The 22,501-nt window shown below is 40.2% G+C and overlaps 1 protein-coding gene across 7 annotated transcripts in view; it reads right to left on the reverse strand.

The window, feature by feature from the left end:
• Positions 1–22,501, reverse strand: part of MAPK9 (mitogen-activated protein kinase 9) — a 50,836-nt gene that overhangs the window by 13,624 nt on the left and 14,711 nt on the right. For 4 of the 7 annotated variants that reach the window (XM_055301558.1, XM_055301557.1, XM_055301556.1 and 1 more), the window contains 3 exons: positions 11,247–11,376; positions 8,545–8,603; positions 6,176–6,314 (listed from right to left, as the gene is read on the reverse strand). In XM_055301558.1, coding sequence (XP_055157533.1) covers positions 6,176–6,314; positions 8,545–8,603; positions 11,247–11,376 — 328 coding nt within the window. Of the gene's footprint in view, positions 1–6,175; positions 6,315–8,544; positions 8,604–11,246; positions 11,377–13,754; positions 13,856–21,934; positions 22,171–22,501 lie in introns of those variants that run through there. The other 3 variants (XM_055301560.1, XM_055301561.1, XM_055301562.1) reach the window with 3 other exon arrangements.

The raw sequence follows: 22,501 nt of genomic DNA on the forward strand, positions 1-22,501 counted from the left end.
TTCAGTTCCCAGCTGTCCCACAGAAATCTAATGTAAGCCACACACATAATTTACATACATTTGCTTGTAGCCATCTTAAGAAGAATGAATATAAACAAGTAGATTTTAATAGTATATCTTATTTAACCCAACATATCCATAACGTTATTTTAAAACATTAAGCAATGTATAGAAATTATTAATGAGATATTTCACATTCTTTGTTTTGGTACTGTCTATGAAATCCACTGTATATTTACAATTAGAGCCACATTCTGAGTCTCAACAGCCCTATGTAGTTTGTGGCTGCCATACTACATGGCATGGGGCTACAATTCTCTGACTCTGCAATCTTTGAACAGCTCCTTCTTCTCCCAGAAAAAAGAATCCCATGATCAGCAAGCCCACCCCACTGCACACACCACCTGTGAGGCAGCCCCATCTTCCCCTGCCAGTACCAGGTCTGTGACAGGAGACTCTGGCTGTACTTTCAGTAATCAGAGCCCAGCCGCATACAGCAGACGCTCAGGAAATACTTGCTGTGTGAACACACACATCACACTCCCCTCTACCCCACACCCTGAACATATGAACAAATTTCCAGAGTCTCTTCCCACAGGAAGTCCTGTGCCTTCCTTCATGGTGAAGCCCTCTCTGTCCCCAGACCCTTCCTCAGGCCACAGGGATCTGACTTCTGCCTGGGACAGCAGCCTGCAAACTCACCCCAGAAACTGCCTTCTAAGCTATGCTCATCTATTCTCTTCACAAGTCATGCCACACAGGAGGACCTGGGAGGACTCCATGTGAGGTGTCAAGCCTCTAACACTTTCCTGCACATTTGGGTACAGACAGGTGTGCAAGAGAGTTAAAAATTACATCAGCTAAAATTATGTTTCATGACTATTAAATGTTCTAAACTTCCTGGATTCAGTATAAATATGTTTGAAAAATGCAATGAAAATTCCCCACCAATTCCCAAGCAGATGCTCTGGCCTCGTTGGCCCCAGAGCACTGCGTGAACACTACCTTCTCATATGTGTGTCCTGATGTAGGGGAGACCCAGGGGGTACCCCCATCCTGTACCTGCAACTGCTAGTCGGCCCCTCACACACACCAGCAAACCTTTCCCCTGAGGAGGCAACCATGCAGCTAAGGCAAAGAACCAATTTGCTTCTAGTTTCTTTTTTTAAAACCAAGCCTGTGGCAAGAATAGGAATTTTAGAATACAGCTTGCCAAAAGGCGAAATAATGCTCAACTTCGTGAAAAAAAAAATGTTTTTTAAATGTCCAAATGACAAGGAACTATAGTCTCCCGTGTGGCAATGAGCAAAAGAATGACAACCACCAGGGCTGGTAAGAGAAGCTAACATAGAGCCTTACACTGTTGGCTGGGATGTCAACAGGTGCTTTCTTTTTAGGAAGCGGATTTTTTAAAAATTTGAAATGTCTCTACTTTGCCACCTAGCAGCCCCTGAAATCCAGCCCAGCCTTGATATAAAGTGCAACCACAGTGATAAGGGTCAGTGGAACAGCTCGCCGCCCACCCACTCAATGAACCGCAGAGTGAGTTAGAAAACATGCCCAGCAAACGTGCCCGTCTCCAGCCACTTCTACCCTTGGAAGATTCTCCTTTTGCACAGATTTGGGTGAACAACACACTTTCCTGCCATTTGCTGGAAAACTATGGTAACAAAATGCAAATCAAGCTGCTTGAGGATGTGGCCAGCAGTCCTGGCAGGCTTGGGAGAGGCAGCTGGCAACCGGATGCCTGTGAAAGGCATCTGGTTGCCTCCCCCACTTCCACAGCGCTCTCATCAGCCTCCACATACAGCCAGCAGCAGTTTTCCTGAACAAAGTGGACTTAGAGCTTCAAGGTGGCAAAGACAGTTTTGCCCCTTCAAATCTTGAAAACCACTCCAAACAAGGAAAACAAGAAACACGTGTTAACATACAAAGGACATTTGAACTTGGGGCTTGACCACAGGGTGTGGGGATGGTTAAGAGAGCAGTGTCCCTGGGACAGACAACCAGACTGCATAAAACATCTGTAACCAAAGCAGGGGAAGAGCAGAGGAACAGGGGCCTGAAGGCATCTCCCTATGGAGTACCACCCCAGTCAGTTCTCAGATCACAACCCACTGACCAAAGCAGTGTCCTAGGAAGGAGGACCCTGCACATGGGGAAAAGTGTCTGCTGCTTTGACTTCCCCAGTTCTTCCCCCACAGTGGCTTCACGCTGTACCTGAGGCCTTACTGATCTGTTCTAACAACTCTACTGTGGCCACCACTGCAGCTGCAGCCAGGACTGCGAGCTGGTTATGCCTTGGCAGTCCACATTCTCTAGGATCATCTAGTTTCCTCCAGGGCCGGACTAGGGAGTCAAACTGAGATATGACATGGACTGCTGTCCTTGCATTCCTGGAATTTCAATGGTGGCACTAATCTCTATCCCTCCTGCTCCCTGAGATCAATAATACTTTTGATTTATCTTGTGAGGAACTTCATGTTTCCACTTGGCCTTCCCCATCTCTATGGCTGAGAGCATAGAGAAAGAGCACCTGCTAGGGCCCAGAAAACAACTGCAGTGACAGGAGCTAAAGTGTCCTCCTGTGGCTGCCCTCTTCTCAATTTCCCCTCAGGAAGAGAGGTCCATGGGGAGAAACGGGGAGCTTCTCCTGACCTGTGTGGCTCTTGGCCAGTGACTGTGTGGGGCAGAAGCCCATTCCTGTGAGACAGCAGACTCCCCTGACAGGTGGCCCATGGATCCTGGGGTAGGCAAAGCTGTCTGACAGCTGTACCACAGTTGTGGCTCTTCCAAGGGGTCAGACCTGAGCTGTCTTCTGTCTGCCTCTTCACCCCCTCCAGCCCACTCCCTGGTTCCTCCTCACAGGCTTTCTTCCAGAACATGTCTTGTGTGTCTAATCCTATCCTGGCATGCCAATGTTGTGCATGAAAGTCCCCACATGCTCTATAGGGACAAAAAGCAGCAGAGAGGCAGGAAATAAGCTGGCTGAGTGCACTGTGGGTATATAACATACTGCTCGCTCCTTGAAAAACAAAACAACAAAGGCCAAAATGCAAACTAAAAGTCTTATTAATAAAAAACTTTTATTAATAAAAGTTTTATTAATAAAACACCCAATAAAAGGTGTTGTTAACTCCACAGACAAAAAGCTGAAAGGAAAAGAAATCCAATCACAGTATAAACAGAGGAGTGTGCATCAGAGAGCGGTTAGGTATCATGGTCCAAATCCGATGATGCTGTAAATACCTGGGAGGTCAGGGAACAGGAAAGGTGGCAGAGTAGGGAGGTCTGTGTTGATGAAAGGGAGCTAAATTGGTACTTTATGCCCGAAACTGAAAAAAAAGGCTAATGAATAAAGATATAATATTATTTCAAGGTACGGGGATAAACACCAAAATAACAGCTGAAAGAAATGAGTTTGCTTCTGGGGAGTGAGAAATTCGGAGGACATGGGGACTTTGTTTTTTTTAATATATATTTGTAGAACTATTTGATCCTTGATTAAAATAAGGAACATACCAACCAAGTTGTTTAGTGAGTTTCAGAACAATTACATACAAGAGGATCTTGTTTTAAAAGGATAAATTGGAAAGGACATAAGTATACACAGATATGTTGGTATTAGCATAGGTAAGAAGAGAGCATCACTGTCAAGTTTGGGAGGAAACACAACCAATTGCTGTCACTGGCCACCTCCAGGCAACAGTGGAGAGCTGGGGGACTTTCCTGTCTTTTGGTTTTTGAATTGTAAAGATAAAAAGTCGTGGAACTATTGGTGTTTTATTTTTCAAATAATTAAATTTTGCTTTTAATACAGAAGCATTTTAATAAGCAAAACTGAAAGTGCACACCTTGAGTATGGTGTTGTATAGAGGAAAAAGGACTAGAATGGCTCATGGACAACCATTAACTCATTAAAAGGCTCTTGCAACTCATCACCTCTCTTGTCCTGGCTGGGTGGGTGGGCTGGGCCAACTCGGGCCTCTCACTATTTGTTCTATCTCCCTTTCCCGTAAGGAGCATGTGGTACTTTCATGAGCAAACACAAAGCTTGGTAGACCTATGAATGTGTGCGCAGGTACAAGGTGAGAAGGGGCAGTGGCAAGGCCCGGTGGGGTGGTGGACAGGATGGAGAAGTGGTCCATGGGATCATTTGCTCGGGTATTCTCAGGTTTCTAAACACTGTGCTGGGCAAAGCAGACACCTCTTTGGACTCCCTTTGACATTGTGGTTAGCGGGAGTGGGACCAAACTCCAGAGACTGAATATTCCCTAACATGGGCATGTGTCCTGCAGCCCTGAATAGGTCCCCAGGAACGGGAGGATATTGTTTCCCCACACATCTCTGGGCCTGAGAAGAAAGACACAAGTCAGGCAAACTGTGTTCATTTACAAAACCGATAAGGCTTAATATAATAAAGCCTAATAATAATAAGTCTGGAAACTTATTCTAAAGTGTGAATTTAAAGCAAAATGTGTTTAAGAGCTGCTAAGAGTGTCTTAATTTATGTAATGGCCTGTAAAATTTTAGGCAGAGAAACAGAATGGTGTATTGGGAAATCTTTGTTTTTAATTTTAAAAAATGGGTACTATTATGCTAGGTGAAAGAAGTGAGAGAAAGACAAATGCTGTGTGATTTCACTCATGTGTGGAATTTAAGAAACAAGTAAGCAAACAGAAAAAAAGAGCGAGACAAACCAAAAGACAACCAGAGGGGAGAAAAGAAGGTGGATGGGGGAAACAGGCGATGGGAGTAAGGAGGGCACGCATGATGAGCATCTGGTGATGTAAGGAGTACTGAATCACTGTTATGTGCCTGAAACTAATATTACACTGTATGTTAACCAACTGGAATTTAAATAAAAACTAAAGAAAAAAATGAATAGTACTATTTTTTTTTTTTGAATAGTACTATTTTAAAAGCAAATTTGTCAACAGAATTTATATTATTTTAACTGAACACCTGGTGGCAGCAAAGGCTGTATTTTTCAGAAATAGCAGTGTCAGGAGCTAGGTGCTTTACAAGCGTGTTAGGCCCCAGACAGGCCCTGGGAGGAGGACCAGGTATGATGCCCAGGCTTACTGGCTTTGAAGTCACAGACCTGAGGCTCATGGTGTGAGGCAAGGGCAGCTTGGTTCTCTCCGGACTGGCAAGCTGTGCCACTGTGGCCAACATTTTCCTGGCACCTAACAAATCTACTGCATCATTGAAAATCTCTCTATTCTTTTCTATATGAATAGGCTTCATTGTTCTGGTCTCACTATCTTTCTCCCCACACAGATTTTGGTTCAGAGAAGTGACAACTTCTTGATGTTGGAATAAAATATCTAAAGATAGTCCGTCGACAAAATTAGTATGGTAATAACTTAGGGAACGCCAAGAATGTTTCCAACAAAATTCTATTATCTCTGCAGGGAGTCTCACTCAACATTCTAGTACTTAAAGAAGATTCTATCAAGATGTTCTGCTTACACAGGGATAGAATCAAAAAAGAAACAAAAACTAATAAAATCAGCTTAGAGAGTTACACTGTATCCCGCTGGTTTTTCATGGTTACTTCCTGACCTTAATGGCAACTCTGTCATCAAATCCCAGATTAGCCCAGTGAAGACGCCCACCCAGGGCCATTCTAAAAGTTCCCATCAGTGGGGCCAGAACGCTGGAGTGGCAAAGTTTTACAATATGAGACATGGATATTTGACCCATAATTTATGTATGATTTCTCAAGCAACGGTATCATTTACTACTTAGCCTCTAACTTTTCCCCATCCCGAACCTAAATTCCTGCCTCATTAAAAATGGGATTTCAAATATGGCAAATGTATTAACAATAGATGATTCTGGCTTAATAATACTTGGGAGTTCTCTGTTCCATTCTTATAACTTTAAAATTTTACAATACTTCAAAATTAAAGATTAAAAAAATAAGCTTTCTTCCACAGCATCAAACAGAGCAGCTCAAGCCTGCATCCAGAGTGGCTCCTGCGAATGAAGTGCTCCACAAATGTCTTCTAATCTCAATGGTATTTGGGGACTTTAACACGATTCCATAGGTTTTTGGATGCTTGACACTGATGACTTTTAAAAAAAATAGTTCTTTTGTACCTAGAGAATCATGATAACAAAATGATTGTGATTTTAAAAATAAAACTGACATGGTGTCAGTACTTACTCTATGAATTATACCAGCTGAATGCAGATGTTTAATACCACAGAGCATCTGGTAAAGAAGGTAGGACATTCTTTCATGGTCTAATTCCATGTGAATAACCTGACATAAGTTAGCATCCATTAGCTCCATAACCAAATACCTGGGAAAGAAAAAAAGATCAGCCATGTACATATAAAAATCACCCTAAATTCCTTTATGGTTACTGAACTATATTTCTATGAAACAGTAATAATTTACTACCTAGTTATTACACTGGCTAAAGTTAAAAAAAAAAAGATAACTTATTTTCTCTAAATATTTATAAGGTGTCTTGTAAAAAAGTTAAACATGTAATGGAACTGAGAAGTTTTCAAAAAAAATGATACATTTCAAATTAAAACAATTTTTATGTAATAGTTAACAGAATCTCAAACATTCAAAATCTCACATATCTTTATTTATTTGCTATTGGATCATACTCACTAGTATAGAAATCATGCTGCTACTTTTCTTACGTTAAGAAAACTTTTGACCGTCTTTCCCCACCAGCTATGCCCCATATTCTCCCTCTCTTTGTAAGCAAAACTCCCCAAAGAGGTATCGATACTTGGCATCACCAATTCTTCTCCCATTTTTTTCTCCATCTTACTCTGATGGGCCTTGTGCCCCACACACTGCTGAACCTGTCCTCGCCTAGGTCCCTGGGCACTTCCTTGTATGTTGCTAAACCCAACGGCCTGTCCTACAGTCTTGCTGACTGTGCCCTGCTCCTCTCCCCAACACCTTACTGTTGGGGGGTGATGATGCTTGGTCCTTGGCCTCCTTCTCTTCTCTGACTATCCCAGTCTTACTGATCTCTGGTCTCAATACCTTAAACACCATCCACAAACTGTCAGCTCTCAAGTTCATATCTTGCACCCAGACCTCTCTCCTGAACCCCAGGCTCATGTATCCACCTGCCCACATCCTAGGCCTACTTGGGTATCCAAGAGGCACTGTGAGGCCCATGTCTAAAACTGAGCCCTTGATTCCACCTCACTTTCCAGTCTGTGCTGCCTTAGCCCTCCTCGGCTCAGGTGGGAGCACCGTCAGGCTGCAAGGAGCTCAGGCAAGCACCAGGTGTCATCCTTAGCCTCTCCCTCCTCATACTGCAGTCCTCCACCATAGCTCCCCCTTCAGGACATTTCAGCCTCCAGTCTCTCCCCTTTACCTATTACCCTCTGGTCTAAATGCAACCACCATAACCTTTCCCCTATGTTGCTGCAACAGCCTCCTAACTGGGCTTCTGTGTCACCACCCTTTGTGGTGAGTTCCCAACACAGAAACTAAAGCTATTCTTTGAACATGTAAGTCAGGGAAGCTCACTCTGCCTTGCCTTGGAGTAAAAGGAAGTCTTTCCAATGGCTTAGAGGCCCAGCAGTGTGTGGCCCCATCACTTCCCTGAGCCCACCCTCTTCTCTCCTCTGGTCCCCTTGCTCCAGCCACACTGGCTACTCGCAGCTCTTAAAGCACACCAGGTATGGCTCCACTTCCACTCCTTTGTACTACCTGTTCCTTTTATTTGAACCTACCTTCCCTCAAATATCTATAGGACTAACCCCTCACTTCCTTCAAGGCTTTCTTCAGATGTCACCAATACAGTGAGGTCTTTCTCCAACCACCCTGCTTACAATCTCAACCTGACTTCCAACTCCCAGCACTTCTGATTCCCTAAACCCAGTTCTGCTTCTTCCAGAGTATGTGCTAAGTCCTTATGAGCATCATTTCCTGACTTTTGTTGGTTATTTTTCTTCTCTCAGAGCTCTAAAAGTGAGTATGACTACATGCAATTTTTAATAATAAAAGGGATTTTTGCCTGTTTTGTTCCCTCAAGTAAGTCCAAGAGAGTGCCTAGCACGAGTGGCAATCAAATATTTGTTGAATGAACACACCAGTAAGTTTAGCATTAGTTGTGCATTATACCTCAATACGATAAATTAATATTTTATTGCTAGTAAGATAATTCTGTTTCAGATTTTGGAAACACATAACATTTAATGATGTAATGATTTCAAATAATAATTATAAACCCTCAAACCCTGTAATCCTAGCTTTTGGGAGGCTGGAGAAAAACATTTCATATTTCAGCAAAGCAAATGGGCACCATTAATGGTCACTGTTTGCTCTGAAGAATTATTTTCAATCATCCTTTCTCTGTTAGGGAGATGATAATATCTAGGTACAAACAGTTGAGTATTATTATTTATCTTCCTTACTATTTCTCCTCCACAGAAAAAAGTGGCTAAAATATATTGCTACCTACATTTCCTAAGTAAAAAAAAAAGTTACTTTCTTTTCTAAATATTTAGTCTTTGAAACATAGTGTATTACTGAGTAAAAACGATACTTACACATCTTGAAATTCTTCTAGAGTCTTTTGTGGTGTAAACACATTTAACAAACTAATTATCTGAAAAGAGAAGGTTTATAATACCTCAGCACATCAGGTAACTCTAACTCTACATAATTATAAAAATTAACATGAAAATGTATTAAAACTGAAAAACAAAGCATAGCGGAGCTCAGTATTTATTATTAGTTTTACCAAAACATCCTGTTACATGGTATATAAGAAAAGTTAAATGATTAGGATTCTCATCCTGGAAATAAGATGTGCTTTTAATCACATCACATTTTATGTGTCTCTAGTAACTTATTATGACAGAATTTTAACACATAATGTCATTCGGGCTCTGAACATAAAAAAGTAGAAATTACAGGCGAAAAAATATGAAAGCAATATGTTAACTCTGAAAACTGAAATACTATCTACAAATTTCTAAACTTTTGAAATATGAAGCTTGTATTTTTAGAATGATGAAGATGAATCCCTCACAGTATTATGTATTTACTTAGAGAGTTCTAGAAAGACCTTTACCACAAGACATTGGTCCTGGTACCCCAACAGTTAAACAGTGAGTCCCACTGCTTGAGAATCACACATATCCTCTATCATTTTAAATGACCAAGGGAAAGATGAATGATTGAGTAGATAGGATTGGGGTGGCTGGCTGACCGAGTGCAAAATAAAACCAAATCCATACTTTGATCTTCACGTCAACTCAAAATGGAACAAAGATTTAAATGTAAACCACGAAACCACAAAATATTAAACTGTGGATAAACATTTATGTATGTAATCCTGGTGAAGAAAAGCATTTTCTAAGCATGATAGGAAACCAAGGACATGTGTTGTGCTAAACCCAAACCAAGACCAACAAACCAAAAAAAAAAAAAAAAAAAAAAAATTAGTATGGCAAAAGCAACCTAAATGAGTTGAAATGGAAAAGAAGTGAGGGTTGATAGCTTTAATATACAAAGATCCTCTATAAATGCATAAGAAAGAGAAAAACAGCCCAAGAGAAAAATTGCCAAAGGCCACGGGAAACAAGTTCCTTAACAATAAATGGCTTAAAAAGTATGGAAAGAAATTAACCTCACAAATAAGAATAAAATATCATTTGTCATTTCTCAGGTTGGTAAAGTACAAAAACAAAAAAATGTATAAATGTACATAGTCCTGGGGGGATTCTGAAATAAAACACATTCTTTGATATTCTTTTTTTTCCCTCAGATAATCTTAATGAAAGTGCAAAACTTTCATTAACTTTTCACTGACAAAAAAAAAAAAAACTTTTCACTGACAGTCTTCCTTGAGGTCAATTTGTCAGCATATATTAAAATTAGAAATGTGCAGTATATGCTCTGGCTAAGAAGTTCACCTGGACAGGTGTGCAAAGATGCATGTATAAGGATGTTTATTGCAGCATTGGTTATAATAGCAAAAACTGGAAGCAATCTAAAAACCAGTAACAGGTGACTGGCTAAATAAATTATTGTGTATTGATAATAGTACACTATGTAATGTATTTGAGGTCCAGAAACATTCCTAAGGGAAAAGGCAGGACGCACAGTAACATAGCTGATTGTGCTCATGTATGTATGATACATGTGTAAGAATGCTCACCAAAACGTTAATGGTAGGGTTCTGAGGGATTCAATGATTTTTGCCTTGTTTATTTTATTTGAATTTAAAAAATAATAACCATAGTTTCATGTAACCTGAAAAAAAATTTTAATGTATAAAAATAAAGTATGCATTGGAGAAATTAAAAACAAATTCAAACCACAGACTCAAAAGAATAAACCTATCTTAGTTTTGTACATAATGTTCCTGTACCATAAAGATCCAGCATAAACGCTAAAACAAAGGGAGTCACGCAGAATTGAATGTAGTCTTGAATACTCATCCTCCACAACAAAAAAAGGGGTCACAAGGGGTGATCTCCAAAGCCCCTTCCAGACATTACATTTTATGATTTTTATAACATGGCAAGGTTATCAGAACCATGCTCTGAGACCAGTAGTGGACATACAATGTGCCTGAGTACCTCATTTTCTGAAGACATACAATTTCTCCTTGAAATTTACAGTGCTTTGATTTCTGTGGAGATGTCAAGTACAGCTATCTTGAATATCACACCATCTACTCACATTTATTTAAAAATGAAACGTCCATCATACAAAGTAAAAAGCCACTTTGTAGAACAATGTTTTTCTAAAAAATTATCTAGGTGTTTCTCAGTTTGTTAGGTCAATATTGTTGCCATTTTATAGGAACAGAAATAGTGAAAGTCAAATGATGCAGGGTTAATTGATATTGCTATCAGACCTAGACTGAACCATGATGCTTCTGGCTGACTTCAATTCCCCCAATGCTGATTAAGAATTATGTCAATAAGGGGCACCTGGGTGGCTCAGGCGGTTAAGTTATCTACCTTTGACTCAGGTCATGATCCCAGGATGGAGCCCTACATCGGACTCCCTGCTGAGTGGGGAGTCTGCTTCTGCCTCTGCCCCTCACCTCACTCATGCTCTCTCTCTCTCTCAAATAAATAAAATTAAAAAAAATTTTGTCAATAAAATAGAACCATTTAAATAGTTACTGTTATTACTAGTTTACTTGAGGTCTGAACTCAAGGTATTTCCAAAGACCCACAAGATTACCATATTGTTGACCATATTATCAGAGGAAAACATAGACATAACTTACATTTTTATGATTGACACATTTTAAGAGGACGAGTTCACGGTAAGCTCTCTTTGCATGAGTCTGATTCTGAAAAGGACGACTCAGTTTCTTGACTGCAACATTTATCCCAAGAACTGTATCAAAAGCAGCACTGTAATCAGGAAATATAATAAGGAATCTATTAGGATGATTCTGGAAAAGACTGCAGTGCACGGTCTTTATTCAATGTATTCTCTTTTTGACTAAGTAACAAATAAGGAAATACCTTTCAGCTTGTTTCCACTTAGGGTACCTCTACACACCAAGAGCAAGGCAAGGGGGCTAAGAGGGTAGAATGGACTGACTCCTTTGCAGAAGCACGAACATGCCAGCTGCAGTTAGGCACACTGACTTCTCATTATATTGGTTGACATTATTGTATTTGGAAACAAGTAATTCAATACAAAGCATGTAAGACCAGTCAAGAAATGAAGTCTTCAGTTTAAATATGCCAATAAATTGAAACAGTCACTGGTTATCACAGAATAAAATATAAATATATTCTGGCATATCACGGTGGAGGAGAGGGTTGAGCTCATGAGAAGAATATTATGAGAAGCTTTGTTTGTGTTTTTCCCCAGACAAAAGAATCTAAAAGAAAACAGAAGCCAGCATCTCAGCTCGTGGTAAAATCCCTAAGATACAAAACCCCTAATGTAAGCAATTACTATATATAAAATCCTACTAGAAATAACTCCTTGTACCATTATAGTATGAATAAAATCTTGCAGAGGCTGTGTTTCTGGCATCTCAAGTTCCCAGCTGAAAGCCATGGTTCCTTTTTCTTCCAGAAAATAGGAAAAATTGAGTAGCCTGATTGTACATTCTGTACAAACTAGTACTAATGGCACTCCTGGTGCTATTATTACCCTTCAGCTACTCATCAGAGGCCAAAAGCTGCTAAGGACCACCTAAGAACCGAAGCATCATTTAAACTATTGTTTCTAGGGGTGCCTGGGTGGTTCAGTCAGTTAAGCATCTGCCTTCCACTCTGGTTGTGATCCCAGGGTCCTGGAATCGAGCCCTGAGTTGGGCTCCCCGCTGTTGGGGGAGTCTGCTTCTCCCTCTCCCTCTGCCCCTCCCCGCGTTTGCACCTTCCCTCATGCTGACTCTCTCAAATAAATAAAATCTTAAAAAATATATTATTTCTATGTATTTATTTTATTCAGTTTGTAACACTGTTTTCACTTACTCATTTCTATTAGTATTTTTCTGCCAACAATCCTCACGTCAATCTTTTTTAAATCGAAGGCTAGAGATCATGTTACTTTGTAATTATTTCTAATTCAGGTCACATTATGTGTACATGTATACACATATGTAAATCTTCATGCTCATATGAAAATGCACCATTCGTACAATTTATAAAATGTTAATGATAAATCTACTTGTGCAACAATTAATATACACGTGTACTTGTACCTACATATATTTCTCAGTCTTAAAATTTGACAAGTTACACCTTTTTTGATCTCAAAAGTTTTTGTTCAAAATGAGCCAAATGGGAAGACGTGTACAGACACCTATTTCCACTACTAGTGCCAATCCTTGGAAAAACCACCTTCAATTATTTCTGGTTTGAATTCTTGTGCTCACTCATCTCCAAATATACTTTTATCATTATTTTCTCATTTATCAGTTTCAGAAATTGTTTATCTACTCCCCCAAAACTAAAGATTTAGTCACTTTACTTGAAACCCCCAACTCTTCCCAGTTTTTTGCTCTCATGTTATTTTAAACTTTTCCCTTGGTTACCTTTATAACTCCAAACAACGTGCCTAAACTTCTTGTTCCATCAACTTTCAAGGGAACCTCAGGACCTCCAGTATGTAAGATGAGGCCATCACAGTCCATCTCTTTGGCCTTCAGCACGCTCTGCTCTCTTTCCCTTCCTCCAAACTCTGTCTCAAATAGTCAAGCCAGAGAACATATCTCCTTACTCTACAACTAAGTTCTCTGGGCTTCTTTTGGATGTGTCCAAAAGTTGAAAACCAAGACAAAGAGACTATGTATGCAAGCACATGTCAAAGTTCCTAATTGCAGAGTTGAGATGACATTTCATTTTCTAAGGATCACATGACCCTCACTGCCACTCAAGAGAATGAGACGACTTCTGGCATCAAAGTCAAATGGATTTTCTTTTCTTATATTCCATCAGTTGTTCAAACATCATGTCCTTTTAAAGCTGTTTGACATGTGGACCATGACTTTCTAGCTTTTCCACCACAAGTTCCTAACCAAGGATTGTTCTTATTAAAAGAAAGGGAGCCTGGGTAGCTCAGTTGGTTAAGCATCTGCCTTCCTCTCAGGTGAGGATCCCAAGGTCCTGGGACTGAGCCCTGTGTCGGGCTCCCTGCTCAGCAGGGAACCTGCTTCTCCCTCTCCTCCCTGCTCTTGCTCTCTCTCTCTCAAATAAAAGTTGGGGGGCGGGAGGAAGAAAAATACCCCTTTCTGAAGGCTATCCCCAGTACTTTCTACCTTCTCACTCACATTATTGTTTGGAGTCTATTCCATTCTTGAAGATTTTTTTTTCTTGCAATTTCTTTCAAGACCTGCTGCACAGCTTCATCCCTGGAATTTTTTTTCACTGGCCTCCATGTTTCTGGTCATACATGTTCTCATATTCTCTTTCTTGGTAGAATACATCCTCAAGGAATTTCCTCAGAAAAAGTGTATGGAAGATAAATGATCTTATTCTGCTCTCAGCCTTGACTGATGGTTTGTCTTCTGACTTCACATTCAATTTTCTCTGAGAACTCCACAGATTTCCAACGTTGAGTACTGGTGATATTCATTCCTCGGCTTCCTGTCCTGTTCCTCAGCTTAATGATTTATCACAAAGAGCCATGTTTTGTTGGCATCACTCCAATAACCCCCACAACATCTACTAATCACTATCCCTCCTGTCCCTCAAAGATGACAGGAGGGATACTTCTGACTACATCTGACTTTTATGATAATCACTTCCTTGCTTCAACCAGCTAAACATGAATTTTCAAGCTCCCTCTCCCCACCTCCCATGGCTTATTTTTGCCTAATTTTTGAAATTTGACTTCTTTCACTCAACATTACATTTGTGAGACTCATCTGTTGTTGTGTGTAGCTATTCTGTGTCATTGCTATAATATGCCTTTGCATGGCTATATGACATAATGTTGATAGACACTTTGGTTGTTTTCAGTTTGCAAGCGATTACAAAAACATGGTCATAAATGTGCTCACACAGGGCTCTGAGTCTCCTATGCATGCATTTCTGATAAGTACATAGCTAAGGGTGGGACTGTATATATTTTAGTAGATAATGTCAAACCACTGTCAAAGTGGTTCATTCTACCAATTTCTAGACATTTGATTTTTACATATATTGACCCATGTCCTACAACAAGGCTAAGCATACTCTCATTAAATTAAGAAACAAGAGCTGGGGCTAATCTAATCACAAGAGCCCTTTAGAAGCAGAGTTTGTTCTGGCTGCTGGAAAGAGGAGAAAGTCTGAGATTTTTTATCGTGAGAAGGGTTAGACGGACCACTGCAGCCTGGAGGATGGAGGGGGGGGGGGAGTATTGTAAGAAGGAATGTGGGAGGCTCTAAAAGTGTGGTGGCCCTTGGCTGACAGAGAGCAAGAGATGGAGACCTCAGACTTACAGCTGCAAGGAACTGGGTCCTGTGACTGTGCTTGGAAGCACATTCTTTCTCAGAGCCTCCAGATGAGAGTGCAGCCCAGCCAACATCTTGATGTCAATTTGGTGAGATATTGAGCAAAAACTTGGGCAAGCCTATGCAGATTTCTGACCTATAGTACTATGATATTATAAATGGCTGTTTTTTTTCTTTAAACACCAAGTTTGTGGTAATTTATTATGCAGCACTAGAAAACTAATACATCTGCTCTTCTGTATTTTTCTATACTTTTGTCTCTTTGGGCTTCATCCTGGAATTTTTTCTTGATCCATTTTTCAGATCGATAAATCTCTCTTCAGTTATATGGTCTGCCTTAATTTCCTTAATTATGGAAATAATTATTTCCTTAATTATGGTCCCTTAATTTCATAATTTGATTTCTTATCTTACAGTCCTAGAGTTTCTATTTAGTTCTCTTTTTTTCTAAGTTCTCATTTTTCATCTTCCCTTTTACCATCCTGAACATAATATCATAGCTACTTAAAAGTTTGGATCTAATAATACCAATTTCCCCTCTGGATCTGTTTCTTTTCTGTTTGTGCTGTTGGGCATGTTGTCTAATCTCCTCAGTGACTAGTTATCTGTGATTATGTGTTGCTATCTAGAAATAATTTACTATCCAGTATGACACTGTTTTCCTCTAGGGAGAATTTAAATTCACTTCTTCTGGGTACCTGGTGCAGGGCACTAGCAATTTCAGTTCAAGTTCAGTGAACTGAGGTGATCTGAAGCAGAGTGGCAGTGCCTGCAGGGAACGGTTTCTTTTTGGTTCATTCTCACTTCCTGGATGCAGTCCTTTAGAGGACTCCATTCAAAGTGAAGAAGTTCACCAGGCCCCTTACAGGGCCCTGGGCTCCAATGCCTGTCTGCCAGTGCCCCCCAAGGCAATCTCAAGTATTACTCAGTACCTCAGCTGCCCATTCTAGAATTTTCAAATGTCCTCAGGGGAAAGAGCCCCAAATCCTGGGCTCCCCTCACTAGGCTTCTGCCCTCCTCTGGATCCTGGCTTAGTAATTCTTCATTCACCTACTTGCACTCTAAGTGCAAATGCTGAGCACGAGGGTGAGGACGGGAATGCTGGGAGCCAACTGGCATGAATGTTTCATAATGAACACTCCTATTTCTAGCCACTTGTGTCATCTTCATTTTCTGTATTTGTCATCTCTATACCCACAGCCTCTTTGGGGTTTTACTATAGATAGGTCCTCTTCCTTGTGCAAATGTCTTGTCTACTTATTCTCACTTCCTCTGCCCTGTTTATCTGCACCCAGTTCCCAATTACTTTTTACATTTGAGAAACTTGTTAAAAGCTCTTCTGCACTAACTCTCCTCCGATCATCTTGTTAGCTTCTGATCCAGAAGCTCTAAACCACTCATTTTAGAGATGAAACTATTAAGACCCACAAAGACAAAAGGATTTGCCCAAGGTCACAAAAGACTCCTGCGATGTGGATCACAGCTGGCCTAGGAACCCAGTCCTCTCGAATCACACCCTTCCTGCACTTTATGCTATACACCTTCATCATAGAAATGTTGTTGCAGAAAGTTATGTGTTTATTTACTTGCACTACTAGAAAGAAAATAAAACGGTGTGAGAGCAGGGCAACATTCATGGGTACACAGAACCAGAGAGAGGAAAAGGAGTAAGAGCTAGACTAACCATTTCATGTTCAGGTTAATGGTCCCTTCTAGGGACTGCCGGATCCAATATTAAACATTTTTTTAAAACTATACACTTCCTACAACTGTCCATAAAATAGATAATCCTGGGATCCCTGGGTGGCGCAGCGGTTTGGCGCCTGCCTTTGGCCCAGGGCGCGATCCTGGAGACCCAGGATCGAATCCCACATCGGGCTCCCGGTGCATGGAGCCTGCTTCTCCCTCTCTCTCTCTCTATCATAAATAAATAAAAAAAAAATTTAAAAAAAATTTAAAAAAAACAAAACAAAAAAAAAAAAAAACCAGACAATCCTAATTTGGTTGAACAACCTGAGATTTTAGAAGGACAAAGAAAAAACTGAATTGATATAAAAGAAATGTACACACATTTTCCCCACTACAACTTCAAAATCTTCCAATGATTTAATTTTATTAAATAATTTAGTTGATGCTTATGAATAATCCAAAGTTATTAACATTTTAAAACTTACTTCCTAATTTATTTTACTAATATTTTTAATGAACAACAAAAACATAGAAACAAATCAGGGACAATTGCAGAAACAATTAAAAATTGTTTTTACTCTGATCACAGCTCTTCCATGTAATCCCATTCCAGTACTGGTACCTTGGCTTGCCCACACTCCAGTCCCTAGGTCTTTATAAAGCTCTAGTTTGAACAATGAACAAGTTTGGTAAACCATGTACTATTGCTACTATGATATTTTATTTCTCAAAAATGTAAGAACATGGGATGCCTGGGTGGCTCAGCAGTTAAAGCGTCTGCCTTCAGCTCAGGGCGTGATACTAGAGTCTCCGGAACGAGTCCCACATCGGGCTCCCCACATGGAGCCTGCTTCTCCCTCTGCCTATGTCTCTGCCTCTCTCTCTCTGTCTTTCATAAATAAATAAAATCTTTAAAAAAAAAAGAACATGCATGCCCCCTGTGTTAGTTTCCTATTACTATTATAAGAAATTACCACAAATTTCCTAGTTTAAATAACAGATTTACTATTTTATGGTTCTGGAGTGAGAGTGAGATAGAGAGTGTGTGTGTATGTGTACACGCACGTGCACTTGCACATGTGCACATCGATCAAGCATTTGGTTCAACATAGCGGAGGCTGGATTCTAAACATGCTGTGATTACCTGGGGACATTTCATACACGAGATTAGTCTTGAAAGACCAGGGATACTGTCTTGAAAGACTGGTGGGTTTCTGAGGACAATCTAACCTGAACATGTGGTGGGAACAAAAGTGATGGTCATGGGAAAGAACCTGCCATGTTTGCAGGGAAAGGAACGCTGGAGAGAACTGGTTATCTAGAAGTTAGGGCTTGATGGTGGGAACATTCAGGTCTTTCTGTCACCGATGGAAAGAAAGGGGTCTGTCTGGCACCATTAGTAGTTTCTTGCTCTATTCAAACAAGGGGTAAGGCCTCTCCTTGCACCACGTACAGAACACTTTTCTTCCAAGAACTTTTAGCAAAATGCCAATACCCAAGATGCTAATGCAAAATAGAGCCAAGAAGTCCTCAGAAGATGTGGGGAAAGTCTCATGGGAAAAGTACTCTCCTCTCAATTTGAGGACCACCACTGCTGCAGCTCAACGGGACCACGAAGCCTCAAGCCTGGCAGGAAAGTGAGGGGCAGTCACCCACCACCCTGGCTGACAGCAAGGCAGCACCAGCTCTGGGAGGGAGGAGTAATGTAGTAATCACAGAAACCAGGTCTCTAGCCATGTAGGCCCAAATCCCAGGATGACACTTCATCTAAAGGCCAAAAGATGAAACATCTCAGAAGTTTAAGAATGATTTTCATAATTGTACCAACAGTTCTAAAAGAAGACATCAATAATCTGTGTCACATTAACCCCCTTTGCACGCATCCAGTAAAGTTAACCCCAGCCAATAGGCTTTGATCTGGTAATGATTAATTGGCTGTGTTACAAAGGTAAGTGAATAGTGACATCCAAGACTGTGAAATAAACTATAGGGTGTGCCTGGGCTCATTAAGTTTTAACTAATTAATTAATTAGGCTTAATCAGCTCCAAGTAACGACTTCTTTCTTTTTTTTTTAAACATTTTATTTATTTATTCATGAAAGACACAGAGAGAGAGAGGCAGAGACACAGGCAGAGGGAGAAGCAGGCTCCACGCAGGGAGCCTGACACGGGACTCGATCCCGGGTCTCCAAGACCACACCCCGGGGCTGAAGGTGGCGCTAAACCACTGAGCCACCAGGGCTGCCCCTAATGACTTCTTTCTTGAGCAGAAAGAACAGAAACCCAGTGTTTGATCTTTCCTTTGAATCGAAACTCAGGCTATGGGAATGGGGATTTGCAAGAGATGAGATTTAGAATGGTGTTAAAATTTTAGCCACTACAGGGGCACCTGGATGGTTCAGTTGACTAAGCGTCTGCCTTTGGCTCAGGTCATGATCTCAGGGTCCTGGGATCAAGCCTCACATTGTGCTCCCTGTTCAGTGGGGAGCCTGCTTCTCCCTCTCTCTCAGCTCCCCCCCTGCTTGTGCTCTGCCTCAAACAAATAAAATCATTAAAAAAATTTTTAGTGACAACATACTTCTTTCTTCCTACCTTTCTGCATGTGAAATAAAAACTGCTCCTATAAATATCAATAAAATTGTCATTAAATCATGTAAAGGAAAATATTAAGTAACTCTTAATTCACTAACTGTGAAATTACTGTTAGGATTCTGTGAATATATAAATTTAGCTACTAGAGGAAAATGACAACATATTTTATACATAATATAGTATGAAAATGTCATCATATATGATACTATGGTATCAGGAGTTAAATATCCACTATAAATGACAAAGATCCTTTGTTTAAGGCATCTTCCAGTTTGCTTTTTTTTTTAAAAAAAAAAAAAAGTCCAAGGTGAGATTCACTTACACATGAAATTCACCATTTGAAAGTGAATGATTTCAGTGTCATTTGGTACATTCCATTATCATGTAGTCACCACCTCCGTATCCAGATCATTCCAAAAGATTTTCATCATTACAAAGGGAAACCCCACACCCACTATCTTTCCTCTGTTAACCACAAATTTGTATCTGCCTCTATGGATTTACCCACTTCGGATGTTTCTCATAAACATCTGGCTTCTTCTGTGTAGCATGTTCTTGAGGATCATCCATATTGTCAGATGCCAGTGGTCTGTTCCTTTTTATAAATATCCCATGTATGCATATAACACAACCTGTGCATCTGTTCATCCACTGATGGACATTTGGGCTGTGTCCACCTTTTGACTATTGTGAACACTGCCACTAGGAACATGTGTGTACAAGTCTTTGTTTGAATATGTCTTTTATTCTAGGTGTATTTACTGGGTCCCGAGGTAACTCCATGTTGAGGAGCTGTCAAACTGTTTTCCACAAGTTGCTGCACTGTCTTACATTCTCACCAGCAATGTGTATGGGTTCTAATTTCTTCAATCCCAGTGGGTATGAAGTGGTATCTCACTACAGTTTTGATTTTCATTTCCCTAATGACTAACGATGATACCCTTTCCATGTGCTTATTAACCTATTTACAGATCTTTGGGGAAATGTCTGTTAAAGTCCTTTGCCTATTTGTTTTTTAAATTGGATTGTCTTTTTATAGTTGTAAGAGTTCCTAATACATATGGATGCTAGACTCTTACTGCATATGTGATTTGTGAACATTTCTCCATTTTGTGGGTTGTTTTTTCACTCTCTTGACCATGTCCTTTGATGAACCAAAGTTTTCCATTTTGATGGAGTCCAATTTTTAATTGTATTTGCTCATGCTTTTGGTGTCATTTCTAAGAATCCAAAGTCATGAAGCTTCCCACTTTTTCTTCTGAGTTTTATGCTTTTAGCTCTCTATACGTAGGTCAATGATCCACTCTGGGCTAACTTTTACAGGACATGAAGTAAGGATCTAACTGCATCCCTCTGCATGTGGATATACAGTTGTCCTGGCACTGTTAAAGAGATTGTTCTTTCCCCACTGAATAACCTTGGCACGCTTTTCCAAAATCAACGGGCCATAAATGTATGGGTTTATTTCTGGACTCTGAGTTTTTAAATTTTTTTTTAATTCAGAATTTTCCATCCTGTAAAATTCTGCCACTGCTTTTCCAGAGGAAGTTTAGCTTATAATGGCATATTAGGAACTTGTGTTTTGAAACTTAAAATTTTTAAATGAAAAACACACATCCAGGGCAGCTCTAGTGGTGCAGCGGTTTAGCGCCGCCTGCAGCCTGGGGTGTGATCCTGGAGACCTGGGATGGAGTCCCACATCGGGCTCCCTGCATGGAGCCTGCTTCTCCCTCTGCCTGTCTCTCTCTCTCTGAATAAATAAATAAAATCTTTAAAAAATTTTTTAAAAAAAATTAAAAAAACCCCACACATCCATAATGAGTAATTTCATTATTAAACACATCTTTAAAAAATAAAGATGAAAAGTGGCCTATGCAACCTGGAAGTCAAAACCAATCTCTGTAAAATAGTATTTCATCAAGTAGCACCTGATTTTACTGTTATTCACCATGCTGTATTGAGTCATTAATTTTAGCTGCCTGCCGTTTATAAAACCTTCCATTTTACAATGACTTTTAAACATCTAGTCAGGCTCTCACTGTGGTTACTACATTAAATGCCCTTGATAACAGTCCTGCCAAATTACCTGTGTCAAATGACCAACTGATTCCAAATAAGAGATGGATTATGAATCAAAAGAATGTTTTGTTGTCTAGACCTTTTTATATGAATTGAAGTGTCCTCAATTGGACCATCCAGTGACTTTAAAACTTCTCTTGGCACACTGGATTTTAGTACCAGTACAGCATGCTATCATTTGGAAATTGAGATTACCGTTATTTTAGACACATGCCTGCATTCCTTCCACACAGCCCCTTCTCCTGCATTAACTCTGAACTGAGAAGCTCTGAACTGTGATCTCCTCTTAACCCCCTGGGGCCTCCAACCACCTAGGCTGAAGGAAGCACCTGACTTCCTGATTGCAGGTCTCTATAACCAAGGATCATTACAAACCACTGGTGCAGAGTCTCTAAACTCAAAACTCTAATGAAAACAAGCACCCCTACCAGAACATCCAGAAGAGTCCTCTCTTATCTGGAATCCCCTCTGCCTACAAGCAGTTAACATTTGATATTTAGCTTTATCAGGGTTTCTTTTAGAGGCAGAGATGATCTTGTTTTTATTGACCCAAAAAAGGAAAAAAAAAAAAAGTCTTGCCCAGGAAAACTATGGGATAAAAAGTTGGGGAAGTGCTGAAAACTGTAGTCTAGAAAACACGTGAAAGACTTTACCTTTAGCTGGGCAGTGATGTCGCGGCAGCTGACTGTCTTACCATGCAAGAGACTAAGGCTCACGGTCAGACCAACAGTTCTGACGGGCTGGACACATGGCTGAAGTGAGACACCAAGGAAGAGACGGCCAGCCCAACCCCTCACACAGCATCCCTTCCTGGTTAATCCATGGGGTGATAATGACACTGAGTGGCCTCGTCCTGCCAAGGAAGGGCAAGGCACTGCAGTGACGGCGCCTAGAAATGAATAGGAGTGATTGGGGGTAAAAGGGGGGGAGGGAGAGGTGGCCAGGATGAAGAAATGAATAAAACTCCAAATTTCTGTTACAACTCACTGTCATACCTATTACTCTAGTTATCTAATGACAGGAGGAATGAAAAAGAAAGGAAAAGAAAAAAGAAAAAAGAGAAAAACTGCTACCTATTTAAATTTATGCAGCATTCTAAGAATTTAGGTTTGTATCCTACAATATGACTACATATAACTAGAGCAAGAGGTTGACTCAATTTAGTTCAAAAACCTATTGCAAAGAAAAGAGTATTTTTTTTTATCATCGGTGTTTTCTAA

This window comes from Nyctereutes procyonoides, unplaced genomic scaffold, assembly GCF_905146905.1.
Source record: "Nyctereutes procyonoides isolate TBG_1078 unplaced genomic scaffold, NYPRO_anot_genome, whole genome shotgun sequence".
Classification (NCBI taxonomy): Eukaryota; Metazoa; Chordata; class Mammalia; order Carnivora; family Canidae; genus Nyctereutes; species Nyctereutes procyonoides.